Below are 21,798 nucleotides of genomic sequence, written 5' to 3'. Positions count from 1 at the left end.
GTCTTAGGATATTTAACTGGCACATCAGCGATAATGATAATGAGGTTTAAAAACGTTACGACAGAGACAGCTGTATTTTAAGAGCTTAAAATACACTGCTGCCAATAAAGTTGGAATAATTCTGTTTTCAGACACATTCCTCTTTTTATTCCTATTTATACACATCAGTAATCACCTTTACCTTTATACCAAGTCCCAGTTACACTTGATCTGTCAAGAATAAATCACAGTCGCAATCGTTTCTTGGGGGTGAACATTCATTTGCTGTTGCCGCACCAAAACTGTGGAACCCGCTGCCTCCTGACTTGCGAGTCCTCACTGACCTGCCCCTGTTCAAGTCCAGGTTAAAGACTCACCTGTTCAGACTGGCTTTTAACCCTTAGTACTGAGACACTGTTAGGTTTTAATCTGTGGTCTTTTTTATCACTGTGTGTTGTGTCCTATTTCTTTATGCATATTTATGGTACTTGATTAACCTGTTTTATATCTTATTTAATCATGCTTTCAGATGTAAAGCACTTTGGGCTTCTTTATGTTGTTGTAAAGTGTTATATAAATAAACTTTGATTTGATTTCTTGAGAAAAGTTACAAATATTTTATTCCAACTTTATGGGCAACAGTGCACTTTGAAAGTGGTATATTAATCATTAAAATCCTTCATGTAGTCTCTTACTTTGCTTTTGATTATTATTATACTTATTCTATATTTTGATTAAGACGTAATCTATTTTAAAAAGATGAGTTTGTGGACAGTTTTCATTTAGTAGTGATTTCAGTACAATAACATAATATCTGCCAATTGAAGCAGCAGCTGTCATTGGATTTCGTTATTCATAAAAATAAATACCCAATTGTATGAACACTTCATTCATCTGTGCCTTTTGTAGGTTTCATCTCTGTGCTTTCTAACATGTGAGCAGCTGTTGGGTCTGAATCCTGTGTCTCCTGGTTTAACTGGATGTCCTCATCCTCAGCAGAGGTGGCGTCAGCTGAATAAGTCTGTGTACATGCAGTTCCAGACGCTTCTACCCAGTCAGTGCATTCATCCTGCTCATCTTCACCTCCTCCTGTTGGGTCTGTGCTGTGTTTCTGCAGGTGACATGGGTCTGACTGATATGGTGCGTTCACTGTCTCTGTGGTAGAAAAATCATTTTGACATGTTTCCTCGTCTGACTGGTGACTTGATAAATCTGCGGATTCCACTGTGATGGGTGACCGGCTGGTGTCAGGACGCTCGTCACTGTTTTCGGTCTGAGGATCGGTGGGTGGTTCCTCAGATGGCTGGTTCTGCTGGGACATCTCATTGTCAAATAGCGACGGTTTCTTCTGACAACCTGGAAGATCTGGCATTTCACTGTCTTTATTCTGGCCTTCTGTGGAGCTCTCCTCATTGGGAGGTATTTCATCTGATGCTGCATCATCTGTCAGGAACAATTAAAGCATAAAAAGAGCCCTGTATATTGAACAATATACAGCACATGAATGAAGTTCAGAAACAACATATTCACCATCTTGTGCACCACAGTCTGATGACTCAGTCTGTTGAGGGTTCAGGATGATAGCATCTTTTCCTCCTGTTAAAACAAAATATATTTCAACATAAGCTTCAGAAACTTTGTCATCTGTGTGCCAATATTTAAAGGGGTTATATGTAGCATTGAGGATTCATACTCTAAACATCAGGGGGAGGTCAGGTACCAGAACATACTTAGGACAACCAAAACCACCAACGAATCAACGCTGTGTATCCTCAGACTGTATCACTCACTGAGTAAAATACGAAGCTCATTATTTACACACATCTGTATTATGGTATCATCAGGTTTCTTTGTCCAAAAACTCTTGTTTGCTTAATTTGACAGCTGATCAAAATGAAACTTTGTCTAATAATTTTCATGTGTTTAATCGGCTGATAGTTAACATAGTAACTCTGTAAACTTAGCTGTGTTTTTAGACAGAAAACAGCCACAGTAAAACCACAAGTCACCTCAGTTTTCTGTACAGTTTGCGTTGTCAGTAGATGAACTAAAAATCTGTTTGGAGTCATCCAAACAAGGTCAGAACTGTCAGTATAGTCTGAACTGTGGATCAACAAACAGTGAACTTGGCAAAGATAGTAACATCACATCATAACTTTATGTAGAGTTAATTTTGTCAGATGAGATGAAATATGTTCGTCAACGACCCTTTTTCACATGACAAAGATGAGACAATGGCAAGACTGCACCGATGTTCTGAAAACGCTGACTCAGGCTGTGTTAATGTGCCTCATCACTGATGAATAAAAACAAGACTAAAGTGTTGAACATGAAATAAAAACTAAACAAAAACTCCCTTGTCGTTTTTGTCTACATAAGAGGAGTCCTGTCCAGGCGAAGATGGTTTTGGTTTGCTGTGCGTACAGACAGACAGACAGACAGAGAGAGAGAGAGAGAGAGAGAGAGAGAGAGAGACTACTCCCTCTAGTGGTCAAATAAACTGATCGGATGATTGGTGATATACTCAGTTCAAATCTCTACAGTCCAATACATTGGTATCTTCAACATAACTTAAGAGCTCTTTATAAACACTGCAATGACGATTTTAGGTCATTTTTTAATATTTGAAAGTAGAAAATACTACATATAGCCCCTTTAAAACTGGGACCAAATACAGGTGGACAGAAAATAGGAATGAGAAAAGATTTTAGTAGTTTGTAAAGAGTGGTTAAGAAAGGAACATACTTCCACTAAATCCCAGAGACACATTATAAGTCAGGCCTCCAAGTAGCAAGAAGCAAAAAAGTAAGAGAAAGGATAAAAGAGAGGAAGTTAATTTAAGAAGTGTACAGAATACAGTTATGGTGTACATGTATTACTATATCATGATTATCATATCTACCTGGCAAGCTCCATAATCCAGACATCTCCAGGGTTTTTAGTTTCTTCTCTAGCTCCGCTACTCGATTTCCAAGAATCCTAAGAACCAAAGAATAAATCAAATCACATGTTGAAATACTAGTTTTTGTGTGAATCTTTGCTGGTTCAGAACTCTGAAGAGTCTATATATAGAGGGTATGAGATGCCGTACTTGTTGATTTGACGCTGGTGCTGAATCACCATGTTCTTCTCGTGGATCGTTTCGAGCAGAGCTGTGGCGAGAGATTTGAGGTCTGAGATGGACTGGGGAGTCACCGGCAAACTGCAGCCATTTTCCTCAGACAGTAACAACTCCTTCACTGTAAACACATCACCAGTCCCAGTTTTACAAAAGATACTGACATGATTGATGAGGTTTTCACTGAATCTGAGTGAGTGCTGTCACATTTAGCAGCTGAGACTTTTTTTTACACTTTTATTTGTATGTGTAAATTCTAACATTTCATTAAGCTAAGGCTGTGTAAGAATCTCAAAAATACCCTTCAAACATCAGTCTGACCTTGTTTAGCAGAGAGCACCCCAGTGAGCGCACTGCTGTTGGGTTTTCCACAGATTTTAGAGTTCTTTCTGCATTCCAGGGCACTCTGAAAACAGTCAGAGGGCTAGGGATGAGGATAACATTTTTTCCAGTTCGCATTTCTTTACATTTATAGATCATTGGCTCCTTTTAAAAAACACATGGTGTCCACAAAGTCTCTTTGCAAGTTAAAAAAAACTGATTACAAAAGCAATTGTTGAGATATGCTGATCAGATTTGTTCTAAGTACTTTAATCACATTGTGGGATCATGTACAATCAAATCATTGGTCTATTTTTCTTCAACAAGAGATCAATTACTGCAAATGTTTCCCTTGACCTTCTAACTGAATATGTGTCACCACAACTGGATGACCTTCAACCAACCATCATTTTCCAGGTAGATAGTGCACCACCACATTGGGGACTGCATGCTAGTGGGTTCCTAAATCAAACATTTCCAGACCGGTGGATTAGAAGGGATGGTCCAATTCCCTGGACACCTCGTTCACCAGATGTCACTCTCCTGGATTTCTTTCTATGGGGTTATGTTAAAGATATTGAGTATCAAACAAAGATATAGGACATCAATGACCTGAAGCAAAAGATCACTGATGCCACTGACGCCACTGATAAGGTTATAATACAACCAACATGGAAACAAATCCAGTACCGTCTGGATGTGCTTCATGCATCTTATGGTGCCCATATAGAAGTGTACTGAATGAGGCAAAAAACTTTAATATCTTCTTTTCATTTTGTAATAATTTCCACAGATTTGTCTATTCATTTGCTTTTGTAAGGCATTTGTTAAATTGTAAAGGGACTTTACAAATGACTAGAATAAAACCTTCATTTTCTAGTTTTCATTGTCATATGGATAAACATGAGCAGAAACCTATATTTACCTTGTATTTAACCAGATTTGTTTTTAACAAGTTGACCTCCTCTTGTAGTTGATTGAGCCGCTCATGCAAATATCTGTAACAATGTTTAATCACAAGACACACTTCAGAGATAAATCCCTTACATCTCATCTTTCTCATTCATTCACAATGGAAAAGGAGAGCTGCAAAAACAATATGATATGACATTCGAGAAATGAATACTATCGGTCTGCGGCCTCGTACCTACAACCGAATCACAGTCGCGCTGATACTCTGTAGAACAACACTCTCTAAATAATGAAATATTCATTAAAAGACTCACAAACCTGTTCTCCATGCATAGAGCGTCTATGTCTAACATCTGGATCTCATCGTTCCCCACGATGTGGTTCATTTCCACATTGAGACGATGAGCCTTCTGCTGAAACACGTTGCGCTCTGCTCGTATGTCTTGCAGCTCATCTGTGAGTGATTTCACACTGTGCTCCAGCACTTCATTCTGCAGCAACACAAAACAGAAACTGTGATTTTTTTTATCCTCCATTGCCACTTGGTTTGTCTTGTTTAGAGATGTAATATTTTGTATGTCTGTTTCTTCAATATTCTACAATATTTTCACAAGTTTTAAATCATGTTTCATTATTTTTGCCACAAACCTGCTATAAATAAATTAAGTTGTGACCTTAAAGTGGGCGGCCGTGGCTCAGGAGGTGGAGCGGGTCGTCCAATAACCGAAGGGTTGGCTTTTCGAATCCCGCTGTGTCCTAGTCATGTGCTGTTGTGTCCTTGGGCAAGACACTTCACCTTGCCTCCAGTGCTGCTACTCACACTAGTGTATGAATGTGTAGGAAGGTTCAGTGGTGGTCGGAGGAGCTGTAGCAAATTAGCAGCCACGCTTCCACTGTGGTTACATATGTGGTTTACCACGTATGAATGTGAGAGCGCATGAATGTGTGTTCATAGAAAAGTCCTATATAAATCTCATCCATTATTGTTGTGTACCTGTCATGCTTGTGACATTAATTGTGCTTTGTGTATTTTGTGTGTGTGTGTGTGTATATATTTATTTTTACATATATATATATATATATATATATATATATATATGTGTGTTCAATACAAAAAGGCCATAAATGCACCGCACTGGACCATTTTATTACATGAATTACATGGAGGGGCAGAACTTATGGAGAGCAGCTATTGCCGGCCAGATGTGATGAACCAGCGTTGATTCCAGGTGATGGAGTGTGAGTAAACAAGCAGCAGTCAGTGAGCAAAATTGAGTGGAAAGCACGAGTTCGTGCTTGTTGTCTGAGCAGCCGTAACCTTTGTACTCCAGTCCATTGCAGCCCAGGTAATCGGACAATAAAACAAGTCTGCGTCATTACTGATGTTGGAGTAGCCCGTGAAGGACACCATGCCTGACTGACGGAGCAGTGACTTAAGACTCGCACGTACTTGACAACAGGCTTTGATGTAAGTTACCTGATGGAATCACTAGTACTATATGTGATCATTTGAAAAATCTAGCAATGAAAATTCACTACAGGTACCCTTTAAGGCATCAAACTATCAGGAGCAATGCTAACTCAGGGGGGTTTCACAGGTCCTTTAGAGACATTACATAGGCAAAACTTCTTAAAATATTTACAGTAGTGAGGTATTCTCTACAATTAAAACTTTGCAGCGTTACAGCCTCTGCAGGACACACATTATCTGTTTAATACTGTAAACATATTGTATAGCATTAGATTAAATATTGTTTACTGTGTCAGTACTTAAATACTAATAATAATAGTAATACTAATGTATCATGTCATAAGGCTGCAGTTCCAGTCCTCACCTGCTCTCTTGCTCTCTCTAGCTGTTTGACCAGATCCTCTCGTTCATGTGCTGGAAAGTGTCGTGCTCCCACCTCATCATCTCCGAGCCTCTGTTTGGTGATGGTCATCCTCAAGAGCTATGGCATCAAACACATTTCACCATTTAATTTCAATATTACTCTCTACACAATCTACTATGTCAATCCAATTTATCCATTCAAGGGTACTGAAGATATTAGATCCACGATGGGAATCTATTCAATAATAAAGAGACACACAACATGAAATAAGCACATATTTCAAATTAATTTGATATAAATTGTAACTCTGTACCTTATTATCGCCCTGAGCTTCTGCTAGACGTTGTTTCACTTCCTTCAACTCCTCAGAAAGCTGATGACTTTTTTCTCTGGAGTCTCTCAGTAGCTGAGCTAAATTCACCTGAATAAACATGAGCGAGACCACAATGACTTAAACCAGCTGTTAAATGTCCAGCAGCGACAGGATGTGACAGAGAAGAGATTTGAGAGAATGTGTTTTATTAAAGGGGTCATATTTTGCTTAACCCACTTTTATTAGTCTTTGGTAAATATATTTGTGTATTTGGGGACCTTAATAGTTCAAAAAGTTTGAATTTGAACCCTGCAGGTGCTGTAAAGCTGTCCTTACATTCATTTTGGCAAAACATGAGTGGATTTCTACCACCTGTTTTAATACCTGCTTAATTTGTTACTTTTATAACTAGCTACATCACGACATTTGCACAAATAAGGTCAAGACTTCTGATGAACATTTCTCTGACTATGACATAATTGTTTGTCAGCAGCAGCGGTTGTAGTCCATACAGAAAATATGTCCAAGCTTCAAGCCAATTATCTAAAATATTCACTTGCTGGTTGTATGAACAAACACAAGTGGCTGAATGGGACAGAGCAGCACAGTCAGGGGTGGGGCGTGAAGTGGCTCATTTGCATTTAAAGGGCCAGCGCTCAAAACGACCTTTCTTGTGTCATTAGACAAAAACATGGTTGAAGATGGGCCTGTGGAGTTAATTCACAACCCAAGCATAGCATTTATAGTTGATGTAGACCACAGGGAAATGTTTTAAAATGCATAATTCCATTTAAAAAAGCAAAATATCCCTCCTTTAAATAAAGTGGTAAAACTGTGTCATATGCACTAAAACTGTAACTGCAGAGAGAGAGATGATCAATAAAATGTTGGTGGTTTACTTAGAGACAGTACGACAGTATGAGAAGGGTACACTATGTTGTCATTTATCTCAAACTCAAAGCTGACCATGCTCATGCATCCTGAGTATCAGAGTGAAGACATTTCTGACTCATACATGATTTCTGAGTAATAAATTCAAAGTGCATCGTCAGTTACAGAAAAATGCTCACTTGATTTCTTTTCTCAGGAGGCAAAGAGGGATCCCCATCCTTTTAGTAAGACAAAGAGAAGCATCATTAAACACAGTTTTTATGTCATGTCATGTTTCGCTGAGTGTTATCCATGTGGTCAGAGTCCTTACTATAAGTTCTCTATACTTTTTCTTGAGTCCTTGGTGCCGTTCTCGAAGCTGGTTGGCCATCAGCTTGTACTGATCCCTCTCCTGCTGGCAGGTGTCCAACTCTTTGGACAGAATCAGAAGAGCCTCCTTCTTGCTCTCCAACTTTCTCTTGCAAATTAGGAACTGAATGTAGGAAGAAAAGTTCAGTTTAGGCCAATGTTACATGAATAATAAATGGATGTTTGTTAAGTTGTTGGCTGCTGATAGGATAGTTTCATATCAACAGGGCAACATGAGCAATTATCATCTCTAAGCAGGAAAAAACACCTTTACGGGTGCAGAATTTTTTTCTTCTCATTATACTTTAATTTTTTTAAGTTTTAGATTAATTGCATATAAAATGTAAAAATGTCACTTTAAATATTTTAAAAGCTTACAGGATTTAATTCTATTTTTGCTTGATGATTGTTTTTATTCATAAAACCTTGGTTAAAAAAAAGAAAGAAAGAACGAAAGAAAGAAAGAAAGAAAGAAAGAAAGAAAGAGGAGCAGGTTTTCAGTAGGTACAGGGAAACAGAAATTCTCCTTCCTTATCTTAATTCCCTGCAGGCTTTGACAGGAATCCGATGTCAACTGAGTTTTTCCCCCCTCATATTTTTACTCTCTTTTTTTTTTTTTTTTTTTTTTTTTTTTTTTTTTTTAAATCTGAAACACATTCTATGAAAGTTTGATATTTGCAGCAGACTTTAGAGGAGGGGTGTCAAACATACGGCCCGGGGCCAAATGCGGCCCGCCAACGGGTCCAGTTTGGCCCCCGGGATGTTTTTGCTAAGTGCAAAAATTCCACAGTCTTGAATTGAATTAAGCAAAAAAAATGTAGCTTGAATTAAGGAAAAAATCTTGAATCAAGCAAAAAAAAAATCTTCAATTAAGTAAAAAAAATCTTCAGTTAAGTAAAAAAAAAAAATCCTCAAGCAAAAAAAAAAATCTCAAATTTAGCAAAAAAAAATCTTCAATTAAGCAAAAAAAAAAATAAAAATCTTCAATTAAGGAAAAAAAAATTCAATTAGGCCAAAAAAAATGTAGAATTGACAACGTAAATTTTTGTATCTTTGTTTTAGTGCAAAAAATAACATTAAATTACGAAAATATTTACATTTACAAACTATCCTGTAACAATAAAATGTGAATAACCTGAACAAATATGAACAACCTGAAATGTCTAAAGAAAATTAAACACAGTTTTAACAGTTTTTCTGCCTGTTACTAAGTGTTTAGTGTCTTTGTAGATCTGATCCATAATACACATGTAGAAATGATAAGTTGAGGTATAATATTGTTAAAATTGCACTACATTTTCTTACGTTTTTTAATTTAAATTTCAGTTTTTTCAGGTTTTGTTTTATTTTGTTTTTTTTTACACTAAAACAAAGACAAAAATTTGGAGTTGTCATTATTTATGAGTTATTATGTTATTATTTTTCTGGTCCGGCTCACTTCAGATCAAATTTGGCTTAATATGGCCCCTGAACTAAAATGAGTTTGACACCCCTGCTTTAGAGAGTGTAAAAGGAGAGGAAGTGTGCTGTTGAGCTGCCTGTTTGGTGCAGTTGTCCCATCCTAGCCCTGTGCCTGTGCCCCCCCCCCCTCCGCCTCACCTCGTTGACCAGCCCCTGCCAGTCGCTCTCGCTCCTCCGGGACGGATCCATCTCACTGCGCCACAAAAACCTGCACAATGACGCCGGTTGGGTTTCACAAATCCATCAGTGTATCGGTCATTTTGGGTAGATTCTGCATCATCAAGACGGATTAGCTGATCCACGACGGTGATGTGCATCACTTCCGTTCGACTGACGTCAGAGCTACGTCATGACGCATTCGGAGTTGCTCGTAAAACTGGGAACGCACAGATCGAACACATTGATAAAATAACTCCAGAAAAAAGACATATTATCGACCTTTTGATTATTTTTGCCAAATTTCACATTCATTGCTCCAAATTTGCACATCAACGTCCAAACATCCCTGTTTTCAAAGCCCTTTTTAACAATTACGTAGACAATTCTAAATTCTAAAGCAAATAAAACAAAAAAAATATGTCAAATGTATAATCTTATTCAATTTGTATAATTTCTATTTATTCCTAGAGCAAAATTTTTTTAAAAAAATGTTATTACATATTTTTATTTATTTTATTTTATTATTTTTATTTATTTATTTATTTTTTCTTTCCTAATGTTTTTACTTATGTATTTCTCTATATAATGTAAAAGATTTTGTGAGTTATGGAACTTTCTACCCTTGTTGTTGTGTACTATTGTGTATATTTACTGTTCAATGTTAATTGTTCAAAAACAAACAAACAAAAAAACGCACAGATCGACTATCACCACTTCAAAGTGTGGATTTACAAGGTCAAAGAGATATAAAGTATAAAATAAAAAGATAGAAGGAATTTTAGATATTAAACAGCTAGTACTGCCAAAAATATCACCTACAGTAACTAAAGAACACAAACAGAGGAACTGTGGAATAATTTGACATTAATATCTTAAGTTTAGGTCTACTTTATTTAACAACAAACTGGGTGAATTTATTAAATATGATCAGAAATATAATTATTATTGGTTTTATATCCACTAAGATTTAATATAACTACTAATAACTTGGATTTCCTAATTAAATGCAATAAAACAGTCCTTTATCACAATCCTTTGACATATTGTTTGTATTTTTTTTTCAGCATCAGATTTTTTAAATTTTTATCTTTCACTGAGATTTTTTTTTATGTCATTCATTTAAATACAGCTTAGTCCCTTACTGAATTTGGACACATTTAGACACTTCTTTTTAGTTGATGTTGTTTTTTATTTTTTGCCATTTTTGACTCATATTTGCACAGAAAGAGAAGACTGACGGTTTTACAAATTGCATTTGTGGCAAATGTTGACTTTTTAATACTTTGTCATTGTGCTCCAATAATTGTTCTAAAAATAATAAGAGGACTGATGAGTACATAATAAGATAAAAACAAGATGTAAATGTGCTACTGCAATTTGCTATAATTGACTGTGAGAATAAATGTATTTTTTTCTTACGCTAAAATAAAAAATTAGGTCAGACATATAATTATTGTAAGCTGTGAAAAATGTTATTCACTTTATTTACTTTCTTTACAAGTTTTGTGGTATGGCCTACTAGTTGTGTTCTTTATATCTGTTGAATAAAGCTGCTAAAAATATATACACCAAAACAATTAATCTAAAATCTAAAAATCTAAATACCACTGTTCTCCTTCTCTAAAATAAACCATGTGTATTTGTAATTTGTCCTCTGTTGCAAAAGTAAATGCTGCCTCAGACACGAGATGCTGACAACACTATCAGTTTCCAACATGCTGTCAGAGGCACTTCGTCTTTGCTAAAAGGCCACATTTCACTGTCTGTGCATCTGGAGGACACTGTGGAAATCAAATAACTGCAATAAATATGATTAGATGTTCTTTTAATGCATTTCCACATTTTAACAAAACACATTGCATAAATATGTAGATGAGTGCTGTCTAAAAGATTAGTTTAACAATAAGATAGTAAAAGAATGGAAAAAAATACAATAATATAGTATTTCATTAATGTTTGCAAAAATCCACATTTTTAATAATGTACAGCTGGATGGCTTTTTGTAACATTATTCAAGCCTGTAAAGGTTCAGTGAAGAAAAGAGGTCACACTTGTGGGTTAAAATCATATAAATATCTCCTGTAATGCATCTTAATTTATATAGCAGCAAAGAGTTAAACTTGTGATTGTAATTCAAAACAACACTATATACAATTGCATAGAAATCATGAGTAAAGTAGAATACTTTTAGTTAGGCACTCTGTTCATACAGTAGTTTACTATAAATACTGAGCAGGAGACTTTACTACATGTTGCTTAAGATTATACTATTTAGCAAATTACATTCAGATTTATGTTCTGGGGACAAAACATTACAAAGCATTAGTCATTACAGTTACTGGGACAAGATGCTTCCTAATTTTTGCTTTAATCCTACCTCTAGGAAATCCCTTTGTCTAAAAGAGAATTGTGGTAAAAGTCAACCCCTGTTTGGGTAATATGTCAAAAAACCACTGTATTGTTATCATCATGCTGTTTTGCATTTCAAATATTGCCATTGTTTTCTTGCACCATTTTATTTTCCACTTGCAGCCTATTATTAGTTATACCTACAGAACACGCTTGTTAGAAATGCAAATAACCTGCATGGCTGTCCCAAAAGACATAGTTGCATAAGAACATTATATCGCATTTGCAAGTCCTTTCAGCACACACTATCAGAGGGACACCTACTGTGATCAGTATTTTGCTTTTCTTAGCATTATAAGCTTAAATCTACCATAATATGCTCAAACACCATGGATTTGCCCTTGAAGCTGGGGGAAAAGATGAAATTTCTGCGATCGGTGCTCACCACAGTGAATGCCCGCGGTGACTGCACATAAATGTCCTTAAACTTTTTGAAGGTTTTGGTTTCCACATCCCAGAGGTATATTTGTGTGAAGGAATAATCACTTCCAAGAGCAAGATAGTGTCTGTCTGTGAAGGTGAAAGGTTGCAGGATCATGGCTCCTCGAGAGGGCAGAGCCTGTACTTCAGTGAACTGCTTATTAGTCCATCTGATCACTTTGGAGTCACCGATATAACACGTCATGGCCAGATACAGTCCATCTTCCATCCTGAAAGCTTTGACTGCAACCACGTCGTCAACATTCGGGATTTCTCCGTGAAGTATAAACTTCAGGGTGCTCTTGTTCCACAGGTATATGACCGGTGGCTGGGAGCGGCTGGCCAAGATGAGGTAGGACTTCCCATCCACCTCCACGTACTCGGCGTCCGTATCTCGAAACCATTCATGGAGGTACTGATATGAGTGAAATCCAGTTTCATTGCGGTCAGGTTGGTCAGTCCACTTATACAGAGTAGACAGGCCCGCCTTGGAGCTGTCCACAATCACAAAGTACCATTCTCCATCCATTTGGAAAACCTCAATATCATTTGGCTTCGAGATGTTGAAGACCTCAATAGTTTGAAACTTTGAGAACTTATTTTGTTGATCATCAAACTTGTAAATGTGAGAGCCACCAAACAGCTGGGTAACAATTATCAAGACGTGGTTGTCAATCAAGACTGACTTGCATCCAACGACAGACTTTCCTGTGAGAAAATGACAACTTTGCAGTCAAAGCAAAACACAAAGCATAAAAATGATGAGCATCTATTTGTAACTATACAAAAAAAAAGATAGAAGATGTTTCAAACCTGTAATATTATCAAATTTTCGGAAATTCATTTCGATGTGATCCCACTCCATGACTATGCAGCTGTTGGAGTTGGGAGCAGCCATGGCCACGTAGATGTCGTCTTTAAAGGAGAAGATGTCTGCTGACATGGACTGAATGGGAATGGACTGATGACGTACAAAGTCTGTGAGATGAAGACAAAAACAGTTACTACTCATGCAGAATATGTAAAACTCCACAAATGTTTATACATTCACCTCTAAAGCTGCAGTGATTGATAGTTTTTTAGTGTCAGTGGGCAAAATAAATGCCTTTCATGACATTGTAATTCAGGAGGATGCAAGACTTCTACATCTCCTACTTGTCTGTGTTTTCAGGCTGTAGAGATTAGACAATTCTGTCTAATCACAGGCTTTTTCAGACAGGTGGGAGGGTCAAATATGTGACTGACAGCTGTAACTACTGATCTCTGGTCAAATTCCCTGGACCTGGATGTGACTGTACTGCGGTAATCTGTGTCTTGCTTCATCTTCCATAATGGCATGAAACAATATCACGTTATGTGTACTTATTTTTATTTATCTCTATGTATTTAGTCTTTTGATTTGGAGCAAGAGGAGAGAGGTGCAGATGGATGATTTTTGATGCTGCAGCTTTAACTGTAAACAAAAAAAAACAGTGTCATAATAACTGTATTAATAAGGTTAAAATAACTCAAAAGTAAGTCTTTGTGATCAAGAATATGTTCTCTGTTCTAAAGTGTGTGGGTTGATACGTGAATTAATTATGAGCAAAGCCTCACTATAGAATGGGGAGTATATTCTTAGAAAGACTTCATGTAAAGTTATTTGGATGTTTAACACTTGAGTTGTCTTTTGTTACATAAACTAGTGTCTATTAAGTGAGAATGACTGTTGTGGTTGCACTACCTTAAGGCACATAGAGGAAATTTGCCTGAGTAAAATTCACTCAAATTGAAGAAAATTTTACTCTACTCAGATAGCATCTGGTCCCTCTCTAAAAAGAGTAGAAGTTACTCTTTGGGTAGAGCTCTCTAAACTCAATATAGAGCCAAATTTACTCTTTTAGAGGAAAATACTTTTGACTCTGGAAAAAACCCTCTGTAATTTTTCCTGTGATACTGAACCAAGCATTTAAGATAATATTTCATGCACAATAACTTCATTATTTATTCTCAGGTCTGTAAAAGTAAGTTAAAGGCCAAGTAGTTGTAAAATATGAGAACTCGGGTCATATTTTGTGTCATCATCTGAATAATGTCTCATTATTTGACTATTTATCATGGCTGATAATAAACACATAATACACATGCCATATAGAGAGAGTTAACAGTGAATATATGTACCTTAATTTGAAATGTTAAACTCATTTTTATGTTGTTGAAAGACTATAAACAACACAACGGTGTAGTATTATGGTTGTTACACTTTGGGTTAATGTGCATCAATATACTGATAAAGGGACATCCAAAAAACAGACAGTAAAAGACCAGCAAAATCTAATTCTCTATGCAATGGGTGCATTCAGAACACATGTACATACATATATGTATATGTGAGTGTTTCAAGAAACAGACATGCTCAGGCCAGCAGCCTGTTTTGATGTGTGTCACATTGAATTATTTAGCAGTTCTATTGATTTTTGGCTGTCTTTGGTCTGTTTTCTTCCTGTCTTTTATAACATGCCCCTTTCAGCTGTGCAGGTAACTGTTTACTGTGATAATGGAATTGTACTTTTACCTGTGGAGATACACTGGCCCGGTGGAATAGGAAGGTCATTGAGACGCTTGCCCTTCATGTCACTGGGGCCTGCGCAGTAGACATCTGATACTGTGGCGTTTGTGTTTTTCAGCCACATCATCAGCCACTTGTTCTCACAAGTGCACTGGAAAGAGTTGCCCCTCAAATCCCTAATGTATGACACAGGAAATGATCAAAGTGGACAGAATCAACTTGGAAGCATTTATTGGAACAAAAAAGAGCCTGTTGATATATAGAGAGGTTTGAAAAGGACTGAAACTGTGACATTAAAAGGTCATACGTTGTTTTAAAAGTACATGTATAAATGCAACTTAAAAATCCAAGTTCCTGCCTGATCATGAACAATATTATCAAAAGCCAAATGATAATTTCAATATTTTGAGCAATTTAGGTTTGAACCCAGATTTAACCAAAGCATTGTGATTCTTTATTCACGTCTAGATGTTTAGTATTCTGATGACTTGATCCCTTTTGGTCTTTACAACATTAAAACGCCAGCCTACAGTACTGATGCTGCACTAAAATCAAGAATATAGAGACAGATTTATAATTTCTGCTGTCCGTATCGTTCTTGTGGGATTTAACGCTGCCAAACACACAGCGCAGCCTGAGTCAGCTTCACTTTGGAAAGCAGTAAGGAAAAAGAAAATACACACTTCTACACACACACACACACACACACACACACACACACACACACACACACACACACACACACAACGCTAACAACACAACTGCTTACTCACAGCTCCAGCAATGAATCCAAGTCAAAAAAGAGGTCTCTTGGCAAAGACTTCATCTTGTTGTTGGCAAGGGATCTGAACCAGTCATAGGAGGAGGAGGGAAATTCACATTATTGTCATTTTATTTGAAATCAATATGGTTATGCAGCTTGTGTTTGAGATTAACATGTTTTTTTTCTTTGTATTGATACAGATTGCAGGCAGGTTTAACTCTGGTTAACAGGTGTAGAGTGGATGAGAGCTGACTTACAGATGAGTTACATCTCGTAGACTACGGAAGGCATTTTTGGTCAGCGTTTCAATCTTGTTCCCTTCAATGAATCTGTTTAACAAATAATAAAGTAGACTTTTAGGTCACATATGTGAAATACATCATTGGATTGCATCATCAGTCTTGTTGGATAATACTCACAGATATTCCAAATGAGGAAGGCCAGAGAAAGCATCGTCTCTGATTGTGGTCAAAGAGTTTGCATTTAACAGCCTGTAAAAAAAATTATGATATTATTAATAAAATCCTGACACTTGAATTTGTCACATTGTCTTGTTTTCTGAATCCAAATGGCAGAAAAAACTAACATTGTTAATATTTTCCAGCATCCACCTAGTTGTCTTTGTCATCATGATCAGTTATCAAATATCAGTTTCAGGTGTCATTTCCACTTACAGTAGCTGCAGAGAAGGCATAAGTGCAAACATCCCCTCTGTAATTTCAGCAATGGACCCATTTACTATGCTCCTGATGAGAGACACACAAATCAAAGTCAAAGTTGGAATGGGAGATCTAAACACTGTGTACCATCCCATCTGCCCTATCAGATGGCTGCAGGGATGCACACCACAGAGGCTGTCTCCTTGAACGCACTGTTTGTCCTATGTTTTCTTCAAACTCGTGTAAGTGCAGATAAAATACGGTTTGGTACTTACAACGAGTTGATCTCACTCGGTATAGTCCGTGGGATCTGCGAGGCGCCCACGCAGACGATCGTCTCCTTGGAGCAGGAGCATCCTGAAGGGCATTTAAAATTCCTTTTGGACTCAACTGCTCCGTAAATGAATACAAGCGCAAAACCGGCCAGCAGCCACCGCTTAGCAGACCTCATGTTGTTTATAGGACATTAATAAGTGTAAATGAGACCAAGGTCCGCCTTACATCAGCTCTGATCCGCCTGAGCGACATCAAAATGCAGCAGTGGAAAGCCCTGACACAGGCTGATACGGCTGCAGCTGCGTCCCGGAAGGCTGCTTCGGTGTCAGACAGAAAAAAAAAAAAGAAAAGAAAAAAAGAAAAAAAAGAAAAAGGAAAAAAAGAAAAACAACAATCACTAGAAAGAATGTGTTCACAGTTTGCACTTTTCATCATCATTACCTTTGCTGCTCTTATAATAAAAACTAGGACAATTTAAGAAGAAAAATAAGTTGAATCTGTTGGATATTCACCCCAAAACTAAATAAAACTAACATAAATAGGCTAAAAAAAATTAAAACTGTCAAAACCAAATTATCAGTAATACTGCAGTATTCTAGTCCTACCTCTGTCTTTTTTTTTTTTTAACTGATGTTATTTTCTTAAAAGGTCAATGTATAAAAGGATGGGTATTTTTGGGGTTTGTCCTACTGTAAAATGAGTTGCCTTATTGTTACATGTGCCTGGGCCCCTCTCAAAAAGCTCTTCAGCTTCCCAGGGTGTCCCATTTCTTATAATGTAAATGCAAAATGTAATGATTTTACACTTGGTTCTTTTAATAGATATGTGAATAAATAAATAAATTATATATATATATATATATATATATATATATATATATATATATATATATATATATATATATATATATATATATATATATATATAAACACCCCAGCATAAATCTGTAGCTCCATTTATTTATCAAAGGAGACATGGACCCATCTGCATAACCTGCATGGTTTCTGCACAAATACAGTGAAAGTAAAGAGAAAAATGCATTAATAACCAATGCACAGTTTAGCAGGCTGCAGCCAATGACAGACTGTTTTTGTTCTCCTTTAAAATACATTCACCACAATCATTCTTTAACACAGTTAGAACAACACAGCATCAGTTTGGGTTTAAGACCAGGAACATTGAATCAAGTTCAACCATGATGCTCCACTGTCTGCAGTTAAGAGAACAGGCACCACAGTTTACTTGCAGCAAATGAAACATACCTGTGTTGCATTGTTTATGAGGAGAGGGCAGCAGTTGTTTTTTGTTTTGTTTTTTATTTCATGAAAAAAAAAAAAAAACTACTTTTCACAGATCAATATTACATTGTGTGCATTTGTATGTGTCTGTCTGATAAATTGGCACAGACTCTGGGTCTATAAACTTTTGGAAACTACATGGTATTTAATATAAAATACATAAATTGTAAGTTCTGGTTAATGATAAATTACACTTTCAGGACATTTGCTTAGAATCTACAGTAGATACAAGACTGTTTATTTTTTCAGATGAAATTACCAAAATGTTATTCTTACCTTTCTTTGTCTTTTATTCTGTTTATTTACAGTTATTTTCACTGATTTCACGTTTCTAGAATTTACACAAATATAAATTTTCAACATTAAAAATGATGAATGACCAATGATTAACAATGACTCGATAGATAATTAATCCATGAATATGAATTTAATAAAATACAAACAAACTAGATGAATTGCAATCTCTCTAAAGGGATTGTGTGTGATTGCTGATATTGAAGTATTGCTGAAACACAGCTGAACAGTTGTTGAAGTAACAACCCAGTCTCATATCAAAATGTGAAATAGCTACATTTGTCCACAGTGCAAAATGTATCTGGGTTGGAAACATGGCTGATTTAAAGGAGTGTACAACATAACTTTAATTAGGACATAATTCAACATATACTCACACATGGGAAGTGATGTCCAAAGTGTTCTGAATTATTCAGGTCTAACATCAACCAGCCGAAATTTAATCTAAACTCAAAATAACACACAAAAAAATCCTTTTTGAACACTGGGTCAAATGAAGATGTATTGCTCCCTGTGCTCATTGTGATCACTTAAAAACCCAAAGCAGGTTTTCTGGGATATACAGCTGATGGCAGGATTTTGCGTTTATCTTTTGTTGTGTTTTCTTTTTCGTTTTTACTCTTTCATTCTCTTGTGCATCTCTAACGCTGGACTGTAGAGCAGGATCTTTACTACTGGTGTCTGATGGGGGTTAGACTTGGGTGGTGCTCTTGTTGGGCCTGAAGGAACAGACAAAACAGACCCAGACTAACGTGCTGGCCAAGGCCTTAGCTAAACAGACTGAAGTTTTCAACTGTTCTGATGGACTGGACTACAAGGTTTACCATCTCTGTGTCAAACATTTATACCTCATAACGTATCCCTGTTATTCATTTACATGCAGTACAACCCTAAACCTCTTTCTGTTCTTAATAATAATTTTCTTGGGAATGCATATCTTTGCTCCATTTGCACTGACTCCAGACAAAAGTTAGATGCATTTACTATTATATGACATTAGATGGCACTGGTGCAAAGCAAAACCACACCCTCTGTGCTAAGTGTCTTAAGTACCAGCATTTAACTTGTGTGCCTTTACAAGATTTTTTTAATGGAGACAGAAATTGATATTTTATAACATCTGCATCACATTAAACATGTAGAAATTTACACACTTTCTGATCATCTTTGGCGGCTTATATAAAGTTATAATGAGAATGCCTGATATTTCATCCAAAAGGAATAATTTATATAAATTTATCTTTTCTTTAGGAGCTCCAAAACAGCAAACTGTGGTTTTAACCTTAAGACAGACTGCATACGGGTCAATATATAATTGAGGGACTTTTGAAGTCCATGAGATATATCTTGCATACATCTTTATTAAAAGTTTAAAAAAAATATATATGTTTTTTATGTTCTTTATGATCATGTCTTTAAAAATTCCATAATTATTTAATTACGGAAACAATCACTTATTAATAAATGATTAATAAATAATTAATAAATGACTAGATCTACTAAAATGTCAACTAAATAACTGTCCGTATTTAATAACAACTTCTAAGTAGCTAAACCATAATAAAACGGGCTCATTCAAATATTGTTTGGATTGTGTTCTTTTTATTAAGTTGAGATAATTGTGACAGATATTTCTTTTTTTTTGGCAATATATCAAATTTTATTTGGAAAATAACAAATTGTATCTGTGTCAGAGTAATCACTTTCAGCTAAGTTACCCATTACAAAAACACCTCAAGGAAGTGTGTTAATTCCAAATCAAATGACCTGCTCCACATGATGTCATTTCCTCCTGAAAAAAAGACTGACAAGACTCCAGAGTCTTTCTCCTCTTTCTTAGTTATTTAATATAAAGTAGTGTGTGAGTCAAGTGTGTATTTAATGTACTCTTATGTCAACAGTGTTACTACAATATCTCTATAAATAACTTTCAATTTCAATTTTACTCAATTGTATATATGATATTTTGAAGAATCTTTCTGTAAAATGTCATGTGGTGTTATAGTTATGTTGATTTTAGGCCTGAAAACAGAAAAAATGTCAACTATACTTATAAAAGCAAAACAACTGAAAGCTAGAGTGTGTGTGACCACTCGGACACCCTCTGTTCATTTCTATGTGATCCCAGGTGACGTGGCTGATTACACTACACACACTCACTCACACACTGCAGCTCGGGTACACACACATGCTGTGGAGCTGTGGTGGTCAACTGGTTAACCCTTTCATGCACGAATTATGAGAACCTTAATCAAGATTTTTTTCCTGAGTGTTTTTATTTCTCTTTTGGCATGAAAAAAACAATGCAATTGAAAAATTTCTTACGAAAAATAAATAAATAAATCAACAAAAACTATATAAAAAACAAAAAATAAAGTTAAAAAAAGGAATACAACTTCTAATACTAATAATAAAAATGATCTTATGAACCTATTTTACATGAAGTTGCAAAAATGTCCATTCAGCTGGACACCTTGCATTTAATTTTTGAAACGAAGAAACATGTATTTACAGATAAATTGTGTAAAAACTAAGGTGGGGGGGGGGCTTGTAGTTCTGGGGGTGAGAGTATGCTCAGGGGAGATCTACACAATGTTACCAATTCATGTCAGAAAAGATATGTAGTGTCTTAAAACTTTAATAAAGATATGTGCAAAAAGAAACAAACAAACAAACAAAAAAATCCATGAATATATAAGAGAACAGCTGTAGAATAGCTGTCCACTGTAGTGACCAGTATGCATGAAAGGGTTAATTTATGAAGCAAAGAAATATGTATTTAAAACTCATCATCAGAAAGTGATGTACTGTGTGAAAACTATGAAATAAAAACATTTTTAATGTCGCTAATTGATAAATCGTTAATGTTTTCTCACATTTTATCATACTCTAATATTAGTTATTACTCATTACATGGCGATAATATCCACCTGAGACCCAGGAATTTGACAGTTTTAGCTTTTTTACATTAAACAACTGTCTTGATTGAAAACAGCATAATGCAAAAAATTTTTTCAGATACATTTTTAAAATCATTTTTATTTATGGATTGATTTTTTTAATGGAATGTCCTTTGTAATACACAGCATTTTTTTTTTAGTAAAACTGTCAAACTTTTGTCCCCTGCTGGGTCTCAGGAGGATATGCAAAATTAAATAAATAAATAAATAAATAAATAACAGTTACACTAAAAACATGTTACTGCAGATCAGGTTTATCATGAGCAGCAAAGTTCCAATAATTGTATGAACTGCAGTGTTTGTGATGATGCATAAGCGTCTACTGTGTTGGCTGATATGGAACTAAAACAACAAAACTCATGAATATTGAAGAGAACAGCTGTAGAATAACTGTCCACTGGAGTGACCACTATGCATGAAAGGGTTAAAGCTATCGACCTCCCAACGACAAGGTCCAGGGTTTGATTCAAGGCAGTAGGCAGTCAAATCTGTTCAGCTACAGTCAACTCTTTAACAAAACTCTGTCTTTCTACAACTTTTCATTTATTTTTTTCCACCACAACTCATTCTGATTGGCTGAATACACTTCACACACTCACATACTGCAGCTCAAAGACACACAGAGCAGGCATGATGGTTCATTGGGTATAGTGCTGTCGGCTCACAATCACAGGGTTGAAGGTTAGATTCTGGCCAATATTAGGCTTTAATCCTTTAAGCCTTTTCAACAAATATTCAGTTCACAGCAATCTCTTCAGAGACAATAACATACATTTCTAGTATTTCATACTAGAAATGTATGTTATACACCTCACATTAGTCAGGTTTCCCACT

At 36.0% G+C, this 21,798-nt stretch overlaps 2 protein-coding genes across 6 annotated transcripts; both read right to left on the bottom strand.

The window, feature by feature from the left end:
• Positions 1 to 684: 684 nt before the first annotated feature.
• On the bottom strand, positions 685 to 9,519 carry LOC115422799 (coiled-coil domain-containing protein 149-like). Of its 5 annotated transcripts, XM_030139380.1 has the most exons (14): positions 9,317 to 9,518; positions 7,680 to 7,841; positions 7,549 to 7,587; positions 6,479 to 6,586; positions 6,166 to 6,282; positions 4,649 to 4,821; positions 4,344 to 4,416; positions 3,419 to 3,503; positions 3,071 to 3,218; positions 2,882 to 2,958; positions 2,725 to 2,760; positions 1,510 to 1,575; positions 1,238 to 1,422; positions 685 to 1,165 (listed from the first exon to the last, which is right to left on the bottom strand). In XM_030139380.1, the coding sequence occupies exons 1-14, from the start codon at positions 9,365 to 9,367 to the stop codon at positions 866 to 868; spliced, it is 1,620 nt and encodes a 539-aa protein (XP_029995240.1). In that variant the 5' UTR covers positions 9,368 to 9,518; the 3' UTR covers positions 685 to 865. The 5 variants fall into 5 exon arrangements, with proteins under 5 accessions (XP_029995240.1, XP_029995216.1, XP_029995208.1 ...); XM_030139356.1 differs by having other exon boundaries at positions 685 to 1,422; positions 1,522 to 1,575; positions 9,317 to 9,519; XM_030139348.1 differs by having other exon boundaries at positions 685 to 1,422.
• A 1,626-nt stretch (positions 9,520 to 11,145) lies between these two features.
• On the bottom strand, positions 11,146 to 16,705 carry LOC115422824 (leucine-rich repeat LGI family member 2-like). The gene is made up of 8 exons (XM_030139391.1): positions 16,412 to 16,705; positions 16,152 to 16,223; positions 15,897 to 15,968; positions 15,735 to 15,806; positions 15,488 to 15,559; positions 14,721 to 14,890; positions 12,980 to 13,144; positions 11,146 to 12,874 (listed from the first exon to the last, which is right to left on the bottom strand). Exons 1-8 carry the CDS (start codon positions 16,585 to 16,587, stop codon positions 12,039 to 12,041), a joined length of 1,635 nt encoding a protein of 544 aa, XP_029995251.1. The 5' UTR covers positions 16,588 to 16,705; the 3' UTR covers positions 11,146 to 12,038.
• Positions 16,706 to 21,798: the final 5,093 nt, after the last annotated feature.

Source organism: Sphaeramia orbicularis, chromosome 1 (genome assembly GCF_902148855.1).
Source record: "Sphaeramia orbicularis chromosome 1, fSphaOr1.1, whole genome shotgun sequence".
Lineage (NCBI taxonomy): Eukaryota > Metazoa > Chordata > Actinopteri > Kurtiformes > Apogonidae > Sphaeramia > Sphaeramia orbicularis.
Note: the sequence above shows the minus strand (reverse complement) of the source record. Positions and strands in the feature narration are given on the sequence as shown.